Raw genomic sequence first — 10570 nt, forward strand, 5'->3', positions numbered from 1 at the left:
CGAATCTGAGTGAGAGGGAAGCATGGGGTGCTCTGGGCATACAGAGGAGTCTCAAAATCAGGCTGATTTGGGGATAGTGGTTGAGGAACAGTTGACCAGGAAAAGGTGACTCTTAAGCTAGTTCTTTTTAAAATCAGTTTCATTACAAAAGTAATGCATGCCCATCATAGCAATGCGTAAGCCAAGCTGTGTGCAGGGAGAGACCAACATTGTAGGCAGACGGACTCTCTGTATCAAGCGACAGAGTCAAGAGAAAGGATGTGCAGTATCAAGGAGATGGAAAGTCATCCTTAGGCCAAAGAGGACGCTGCAGGAGAGCCACAGGGTACGTGTGACGCGAGAGATCAATCGGGATCTGACTTTACCCTGAATGCCATGGAGAACTGCAGAAGGATTTTAAGTAGAGACCGCCATGCTCAGATCTGCGCTTCAAGAAAGCTCAGCTTTCCAGCAGTAAGGAAGAAAGGTGACAGTGAGGGCCAGGAAACCCAGGTGACATCAGAGGAAGGGGTGCCTTAGTGTAATGTGTCCCCAGAGGAGGCACCCTCTGTCAGTCATCAGCCAGGAGAGGGCACAAAAAGGTGACTTTTTTGTGATGTGCCGCCCCACAGGAAGTGTGATACATAAATCAGCTGCTGGCCTGAGTCCCCTATGGTGTACCTTTTTGAAAATTGCACAAAGGTGCCCACTAAGTGTGAGAAACTTACAAAAGAGCCACTCCACTGGGCTGAGGCAGCCCCCTGTGGCTTGGTTTGGCACCACACATCTCACAGACTAACCCCAACTTGGTTCGGTGCCACATGCCTTGTACAGCTACACACAACCCATCTGGAGTCACACGGCTTAGGTTTGAATCCCAACTGTGTGGCCTTGGGTGGGGTACTTATAACCTGCTCTGGGCCTCCATTTCTCCATCTCTAAGATGTGTCCTACAGTGACTGTGTGGATTAAATAGCAATAATGCATATCAAGCACTTAGCAGGGTGCCCAACACAAAGTCAGTGAGTGTTCAAAACTCTTGGCTATTATTGTTTTAAAGAACCTGCTTCTAAAATAAGCTTTCAAGAAGTACAACTAGTTTTGAAGCAAGGCTCACAGAAGGATGTTGGCTTTCTTACCACTGGAGTCTGTTTCAGAATCAGAGTCACTGTCGCTATCAGCAGAATACTTCTTGTGTTTTCTTTTAGATGACTTTTTCTTCCTCCTTTTCTTGGATCTTTCTTTTGAATGACTAGACTTCTTCTTCTTCTTTTCTTCTACATAAAATACAAATAAAAAACTAACTTCTAAAGAAGTATTTCTGAGCATCAATTTTATTGTATTAAAAATACTGAAAGGGAATTGATGACAGGCGATTTGAGTAAAGTCTAATATTCAACTATTTATAAACGTATTTTTTAAACTTCTCAATAAAAAAGTCCTATATTTAAAAAATACCTTCTGAAGTAGAAGCTGAAGTGGTGCTTTTCTTTGGCTCTTCGTCCTCTACTGGTGTATGTTCATCAGAGCTGAATTTAAAGAAAACTGTAGTAAGAATCAGGAAAGTGATAAAATATGGACCACGGAGTATAAAAATATACACTTAAAATTTTTCAGTAACAAACTGATTGTCCAAGAACCATTCAAAGGCAGCACCTGACTGCTTTTGTAACAGTACAGTTTATCGGCCAACCACCTTCATAAGAGTAGAATAATCATTTACATTTGCATAAAGCTTTCGAGTTAACAAAATGCTATTCACACTGAAAGCAGCATGAAGGATTTATATTTTCCAAGAAACCACCAGGCAAATGCAGGGAAACAGGAACCATAAGGAAAGAGGAGAGAAACTGGAGATAAGAAGGCTGAGGGAAGACTTCATAATTTCATTCTACTTGTGGAACAGACATACAGTAGAGCAGCAACTGTTCTGTCTCCCCAGAGCAAGAATCTAACACACTACAGCTACAGAGATTTCATCCTGTTGTAAGAGAATTCTGAAAATGAGTATGATTAACATTCTACAATAGCTTAAAAAGGGAATTTCCATATCGCAGTCTTTTCCTCTGAAGATCACATCTGGAATAATTTAGAAATTGCCTAGAAAATTATTTTTAGGATTCCTTTCAACTCTAATTCTTTGAGTATTCTTTTAAAATAAATTTATTTATTTTTATTTTTGGCTGCGTTGGGTCTTCGTTGCTGCGCGCGGGCTTTCTCTAGTTGTGGCAAGCAGGGGCTACTCTCTGTTGTGGTGCGCGGGCTTCTCATTGCGATGGCTCCCCTTGTTGCAGAGCACAGGCTCTAGGCACACAGGCTTCAGTAGTTGTGGCTCATGGGCTCTAGAGTGCAGGCTCAGTAGTTGTGGCACACGGGCTTAGTTGCTCTGCGGCATGTGGGATCTTCTCGGTCCAGGGCTCGAGCCCATATCCCCTGTATTGGCAGGGAGATTCTTAACCACTGCGCCACCAGGAAGCCCTCTTTGAGTGTTTTAAAGGCATCTGTTAGAACAAGTTTCAGTATCTCAACATAATAAAGACAATATATGACAAGCCCACAGTTAACATCATACTCAATGGTGAAAAGCTAAACAAGACAGGGATGCCCACTCTCACCACTTTTATTCAACACAGTATTGGAAGTCCTAGCCAGAGCAATTAGGCAAGAACAAGAAATAAAAGGCACCCAAATTGGAAAGGAAGAAATAAAACTGTCATTATTTGCAGATGACATGATATTATATATAGAAAATCCCAAAGATTCCACCAAAAGACTGTCAGCACCAATAAATGAATTCAGTAAAGTTGTAGGATACAAAATCAATACACAGAAATTCGTTGCATTTCTATACACCAATAACGAATTATCAGAAAATGAAACTAAGAGTACAATTCCATCAAAAAGAATAAAATACCTAGAAATAAATTTAACCAAGGAGGTGGAAGACTTGTACACTGAAAACTATAAGACACTGATGAAATAAATTGAAGAAGACACAAAGAAATGGATTTTCTATGCTCACAGATTGGAAGAATTAATATTGTTAAAATATCTATACTACCAAAAGCAATCTACAGATTCAATGAAACCCCTACCAAAATTCCAATGGTATTTTTTCACAGAAATAGAACAAACAGTCCTAAAATTTGCATGAAACCACAAAAGACCCTGAGTAGCCAAAGCAATCTTGAGCAAGAAGAACAAAGCTCGAGGCATCATGCTCCCTGATTTCAAACTATACTACAAGTCTACAGTAATCAAAACAGTATGGTACTGCCATAAAAACAGACATATAGATCAATGGAACAAAACAGACAGCCCAGAAATAAATCCATGTATATATGGTCAATTAATTTATGACAAAGGAGCCAATAATATACAATGAGGAAAGGACAGTTGGTTCAATAAATGGTGCTGGGAAAACTGGCAAAAGAATGAAATGGACCAGTATCTTGCACCATTACACAAAAATTAACTCAAAATGGATTAAAGACTTGAACGTAAAACCTGAAACCATAAAACTCCTAGAAGAAAACATAGGTGGTAAGCTCCTTGACATAGGTCTTGGCAATGATTTTTTGGATTTGACACCAAAAGCAATGGTAACAAAAGCAAAAATCAATAAGTGTGACTATATCAAACTAAAAAGCTTCTGCACAGCAAAGGAAACCATCAACAAAATGAAAAGGCAACCTACTGAATGGGAGAAAATATTTGCAAATCATATCTGATGAGAGGTTAATATCCAAAATATATAAAGAACTCATACAACTCAACAGCAAACAAACAAACAATGTGATTTAAAAATAGGCAGAGGATCTGAATAGATATTTTTCCAAAGAAGACACACAGATGGCCAACAGGTACATAAAAAGATGCTCAACATCACTAGTGATCAGGGAAATGCAAATCAAAACCAAAATGAAATGTCACTTCACACCTGTTAGGATGAATATTATCAAAGAGACAGGAGATAACAAGTGTTGGTGAGGATGTGGAGAAGAGGGAACACTTGTACCCTGTTAGTGGGAATATAAATTGGTACAGCCATTATAGAATCCAGTATGGAGGTTCTTCAAAAAATTAAAAATTGAACTACCATATAATCCAACAATCCCACTTCTGGATATATATCTGAAGGAAATGAAATCAGTATCTCAGAGATATCTGCATTCTCATGCTCATTGCAGCATTATTTACAATAGCTAAGATATAGAAACAACCAAATATCCATGAACAGATGAATGGATAAAAAAGAACTGTGAGAAATATACACACATACACACCCCACAGTAGAATATTATTCATCCTTAAAAAAGAAAGAATCTTGCCATTTTAGACAACATGGATGGACTGTGAGGGCATTTGCTAAATGAAATAAGTCAGACAGAGAAAGACAAATATCATATAATCTCACTTATATGTGAACTCTAAAAACAAAAAACAAAAAACCAGCAAGCTCACAGATACAGAGAACAGAATGATGGTTGCCAGTGGGTGGGGCATGAGTAAAATGTGTGAAGGGTATAAAAAAGTACAAACTTCCAGTTATAAAATAAATAAGTCCTGGGGATGTAATGTATAGCATGGCGACTACAGTTAATAATACTGGGGCTTCCCTGGTGGTGCAGTGGTCAAGAATCCGTCTGCCAATGCAGAGGACACGGGTTCGAGCCTGGTCCGGGAAGATCCCACGTGCCGCGGAGCAACTAAGCCCATGCGCCACAACTACTAAGCCTGTGCTCTAGAACCCGCGAGCCGCAATATTGAAGCCCGCACGCCTAGAGCCTGTGCTCCGCAACAAGAGAAGCCACCGCAATGAGAAGCCAGCGCACCGCAACAAAGAGGAGCCCCCGCTCGCCACAAATAGAGAAAGCCCGTGCACAGTGAAAAAGACCCAACTCAGCCAAAAATTAAAATAAAATAATAATAATAATACTGTATTGCATATTTGAAAGTTGCTAAGAAAGTAAATCTTAGAAGTTCTCATCACAAGAAAAAAAATTTTATAACTATGTATGGTAATGGATGTTAACTAGACTTACTGTGGTGATTGTTTTGCAATATATACAAATATCAAATCATTACGCTGTATGCCTGAAACTAATACTGTATATCAATTATACCTCAATAAAAAAAAAAAATAACAGGTGGTGGGAAAAATAATTTTTTTAAGAAGAAGAACTTTCAGATAATAATGCTTTATCACCCTGTTACAAATAACAGGTTTACCTGTCAAGCACATTGTCTCAACTCAATCTAAAGAAAACACAGAAATAAAGGAGAGGGAAGAAGCAGCTTATGAACAGCACCAAAGAGAAAAAAAAAAAGGCAAAAAGAAAAAGCATTAGGCCTTCAACAATACTGTATGCAGGAAACTAAACAAACCCATATGAGTATATTCATTAAAAAAAACGCTTTGTAATGCTAATGTCTGACATGCAATCAGTTACGGGATTGAGAAAAAATAATTCAAAGTAATATAAATGTATTTGTTTCAACACTGAACCCTTCTATGAATAGGAAATTAGCACCTCATGAATTACAACTTAAAGAGAACAATTAGCATGCTAAAATCCACTAGGAGCATGTTTTAATCCTTAGGTATGTTCAATGTTTTTAAAACTTAAGGAGTAGAATAGCATAAATCACAAGAAAGAGGGAAAAAAAGAGCTGTAGTTAAAGTTCTTAAAAAATTTGACAATAGACTCTGGATTTAAACAAATGTTGCACTTAAAAAATATATTTTTAAATCACTTACTCTGGTTCTGGATTCTTTGGAGAAAGTCCCCATACTTCAGGAGCTCCCAATTCTCCAATCCTCTCTCTCTCACTTAATCTCCTAGAAGAGATAAGCAGGTAAATTATAATACCATGGCTAAACTGTTTCCTAAATATATAATAAAAGTCAAAGGAGTCCAGTTAAGTTCCATTTTCCCTTTACAGTTTAAACTTTAAACTAATAAAAACTTGGTTTAAATGTAAACTCAACACTTAGGATCTGATGTTCTGACAGTACTATCAAATGGTACAGACTACAGACAGCCTGACAGGCCGGGCCAGAAATTCAGCCTGGGAGGCTGTCGAGTGTGTCCCTTCCACCGCATGCATGACATAGCTCCTAATTGCTCCTTTCACCTTCTGCAATATGTGACAGAGACAGTCTTACATTTGGAAATAACTTCATTTGTTTATGTATCCTTATGAAACTAAAGAGAATTCCCTACTTTTGATAAGGTCAAAACTGCTTTCAGAAACGCAGGAATTAATGAAGAAAATAACAACAAAGCATTAGAAGTAGAAAATAAAAGGAGCTCTGAAAGTGAAAGAAAAGTTTTATTTGACAAAAACTGTACTCAATGAGATACAGCACTTGTTTTCTCTGATTTCCCTTTAATTCCTTTTTCAAAAAGGAGTAAATCCTCTATCTACTCTTGGAAGACACAAAATTTTTTGTTTTGTCTTATGTTTGTGATTTCTTCTCTTAATTTTTGATATTATTTATAAACACACACACAAAACACAAAAAAACTAAGGCTTAATTCCTCAAAGTTTAGCTGCTGTGATGCTACTTGTTTAAAAAAAAACCTTACAAAATAAATATAATTGGTTTGATTTTTTTTAAATAAATTATTTTTCTTCTTTATTCAGGGTAAAAGGTATAATCAGGCAGAGTCAGACTCAGGTTTCCCACTTGAAGTAACATGGACCTGGAGTCTGTCATACAGAGTGAAGTAAGTCAGAAAGAGAAAAACAAATACCGTATGCTAACACATATATATGGAATCTAAAAAAAAAAAAAAAAAAGAATGGTCATGAAGAACCTAAGGGCAGGACGGGAATAAAGACGCAGACCTACTAGAGAATGGACTTAAGGACACGGGGACGGGGAAGGGTAAGCTGGGACGAAGTGAGAGAGTGGCATGGACATATACACACTACCAAATGTAAAACAGATAGCTAGCAAGAGGGAAGATATGGGGATATATGTATATGTATAGCTGATTCACTCTGTTATAAAGCAGAAACTAAAACACCATTGTAAAGCAATTATACTCCAATAAAGATTTTTTAAAAATCTAATAAGGGACATACTTATAGCCAAATTTTGAATATACACATATAGGACAAAGAATGCCTGACAGGCTGAAAAAAAGCAAGCAGTCAAGTTCTTATCCCTCCCACCACCTGACTTCATCTGTACTCTTAAGATAAATTATTTACCTTCTAAATGTACAAATGCAAATTTCATCCAAGGAATTCTGACATCTTTTGGTGAGGAATGTCTAATAAGAAAACTGGATGCTTTTTGATCGACACAGCCTGGGCGTAACTTTCTGGAAATTCTAATTTGGAAAAGTAGGTCTCCAACCTAACTCAGGACTGTTTTTACTGTTTCTGCTCCCATGCCCAAAACACTAACAGCTAACACTTAAGGAGTATTTATTATGTTCCAGGCACTAAGTCATTACAACTCTTAAAAAGCTTTCGTGCTATTTTATCCCCTTTTATTAGATGGTGAAGAAATGAAACTCAGAGAGGTTAAGTGACTTGCCCAAGGTCACCCAACTATTAAGCAGCAAAGGATGGCTTCAAACTCAGGCAGTCTGATTCTGGAGCCTGTCCTCTTCATCACTATGTTTTATTACCTCCCACTCCTGGAAGAAAAAGATTCATAAAGACATCTCTCACCTGTTGGAACCTTAACCTGCTCCTAAATGCCTGTTATACTCTTTAATTTCTTGGTTTTTAAAAAACACATACAGTGTGGTAAAGCACTCAGTACAGTAACTGCTACACAATTTAACAACCAACAAGTGTTGGATATTAAGACCTACAAAGCATATAATAACTATATGTGAAGTATAACCTTTAAAAATTGTGAATCACTATATTGTACACCTGTAACTTAAAACACTGTACATCAACTATAATTCAATTTTTTAAAAGTAAAAAAAAAATTTTAAACTTACAAAGCAATAATTATAACCCTTTTCCTTTCTCCTTCTTAAACTATTCATTTTCCACTCCAATACTCAGTCTCATTAGAGGAGATCTGATCTCACCCTGACCCCATTTCTCATGGTCAAGATTGAGACCACTTAACAAGATCTTTCTCAGTGTAGTCCAATCTACAGTTTAGCAGATCACTTTTCCTACATTTATTCAAACATCTTGTTTCAGAGGTTTTCCTCCCCTCCAATTTAAGCCTTAATCTCAACCGTTCCCAAATCGCTACAAAACAATTCCACTCACTTACCCTATCATCTCAAACCTGTTTGATCATTCAACAAGCAAAGGTTGCGCGCCTACAAAGTGCTAGGCACTGTGAATTTTGGGATCAATAAAACCGGGCTCCTACTTTCCATGAGCTCAGTCTAGTGGGGAATAAAACATGCTCACGAATGATAACGACACACCAAGTAAATGCTATAATTTCGGTACGTCTGAGGCTCTTGGCCATGTCCGCTACAAGCCAGGAGGCAGGAGCGGGTTGCGGGAGACCAGCGCACTAGATGAAGGGGCCCGGGGATGAGTGAAAACCTAGGGTAGAAAAGGCGAATAAGCTGTTATCGTGGGTGGACTGAAGGAAGGGATGAAAATGGGAGCAAGTCAGGGAGAGAGAGCGAAATGGGTATAGTCGGGAGCAAGATGAACGATAAATCGGATACTGAAGGCTGGTGGGCTCACGAAAGATAAGGTACGTTCGTCTCACTCACTTCTGCCGCAGGCTCTCTTCCCTCTCCTTGTCCAGGAGGCTAGGCCATGGCTTGTCGCTCCCGTAGGGGCGTGAGTAGCCGCCATAATAGGCGGACGAGGAGGCAGAAGCGAAAGGGGCGCCCCGCGGTGCGGAGGGCCGCTCTCGAGAGCGTGACCGCGAGCGGGAGCGGTAGGACTGGTTTCGGGAGCCTTGGCTGGGGCCACTCAGTTGATGGCTAAGGCCATTCCGGTCCCCGGACCGAGAGCAAGAGTGCGAGCGAGAGCGGCGGCCCCGCGGGGAGCGAGAGGATTTGCTGGGCTTAGGGCTCTTCGAAGAACTGCGACGCTTCCCCCCGGAGCCCGAGGCCTCCCACTCCGGGCTGCGGGAGCCAGACACCGGAGCCATAGCTGTTGCTGGGTCCCCGAAGCCGTGGGAGAAGGGGGCGCTCTCGGGAGCTGGGAAGATATCGGTTGCCTTGGCTCCCAGGACCAGCAGCCGCGACACCACCCGAGCCCGAGAAAACCTTGGAAACAGTTCCGAGTACGTCGGCAAATTCCTTCCCCGGACATAGGCGGTCCTGCCAATGGGACGGGATGTGTGTATCCGTATAAAGAAGCCGGTGGGGCAACCAGGTCGGCTCATCCTTCGGGTTCCGACTGAGGCTGCTCAAATCTAAGCTCTACTGGAGACCTTGTATTTTTTTTTTTTTTGCGGTACGCGGGCCTCTCACTGCTGCGGCCTCTCCCGTTGCGGAGCACAGGCTCCGGACGCGCAGGCTCAGCGGCCATGGCTCGCGGGCCCAGCCGCTCCGCGTCACGTGGGATCCTCCCGGACCGGGACACGAACTCGTGTCCCCTGCATTGGCAGGCGGACCCTCAACCACTGCGCCACCAGGGAAGCCCGAGACCTTGTACTTTTTTCAGCTTTGAGTTGAAATAGTTGAAGGGAAGGACGACAGGCCACAGGACACATGTCACTGAGCGGCAGTATGAACAATAACTACGTTGTAACTAAATAAGTAAATAAATAAATGTGTCTGTGTATGTATGTATGAGTGCGCGTGCATGCGCCCGTGCACACACACACACTTTTTTTTTCTTTACAATTCCAAGCAAATTAAAGGGGGTTTATCTAAATTGGTGGAGAGCTACAATGTCTAAGCCCCATATTGCCCAGTTAGCTTAGAGGTCACAAATTCTGTATTACTGATTTGATCCTGTTAACATTCCAGTTAGGTTCGCAGCACAGAGGAAAACTGCATATTTACCCCTCAGCCACCCATCGCCACCAGTGTGCTCCAGCGAAAGGAATTTATAACCCTCTCCTTGTCTAGCTCCTTAAACTAGTCCCATCATATGTGAGGACAAAAAAAAAAATGTTGCCTGCCATACCAATAAACTAGGAATGTTGCCCTCCCTCAAGCCACCAGCCACTGCAGCTGCCTTGACCCCCACACCCTACCCCTGAGGGGAATTCAGGATGTTGAAGAAACAGGATAGTGGCCCTAGATAGGGAAGATGCATATCTAAGGAATAATTGCAATGAGCCCAGACTTTGGCATCTTCCCATACAGAGAAAAGCACTAAAGTCATTAACTTGAGATGTCTGGTTGTTTTGTGATTAGCAGTAATCTTTTGATGTTCAACTACAGGTTTTTTGTTTTTGTTTTTCAGCAAAAACTCCTATATATCGTGGCTCTTCCCTTACCACTTCGGAACAGTTCCTCAGAGCTCTCCAAGAGGCTGTCTCCCAGGCTATAGTCCTCAGTAAGGTCCCCAAATGAAACATAACTGGCAACTTTTTAGGTTGTGTGTTTTTCTTCAGTCGATATATACTAGCTCAGCAATACATGATTAATGGTCATTATTTCTATTCACTTTATACTGTTTT

At 40.6% G+C, this 10570-nt stretch overlaps 1 protein-coding gene across 1 annotated transcript in view; it reads right to left on the bottom strand.

The window, feature by feature from the left end:
• The window catches only part of NKAP (NFKB activating protein), a 17006-nt gene extending 7761 nt beyond the window's left edge, over nucleotides 1-9245 (bottom strand). Inside the window, exons 1-4 of the mRNA XM_007451740.1 lie at nucleotides 8700-9245; nucleotides 5741-5821; nucleotides 1438-1508; nucleotides 1119-1256 (exon numbers count right to left, since the gene is read on the bottom strand). Of these exons, the coding sequence (XP_007451802.1) occupies nucleotides 1119-1256; nucleotides 1438-1508; nucleotides 5741-5821; nucleotides 8700-9085 (676 nt within the window). The 5' untranslated portion in view covers nucleotides 9086-9245. The remainder of the gene's footprint in view (nucleotides 1-1118; nucleotides 1257-1437; nucleotides 1509-5740; nucleotides 5822-8699) is intronic.
• Between the last annotated feature and the right edge of the window lie 1325 nt (nucleotides 9246-10570).

This window comes from Lipotes vexillifer, unplaced genomic scaffold, assembly GCF_000442215.2.
Source record: "Lipotes vexillifer unplaced genomic scaffold, Lipotes_vexillifer_v1.1 scaffold1844, whole genome shotgun sequence".
Classification (NCBI taxonomy): Eukaryota; Metazoa; Chordata; class Mammalia; order Artiodactyla; family Lipotidae; genus Lipotes; species Lipotes vexillifer.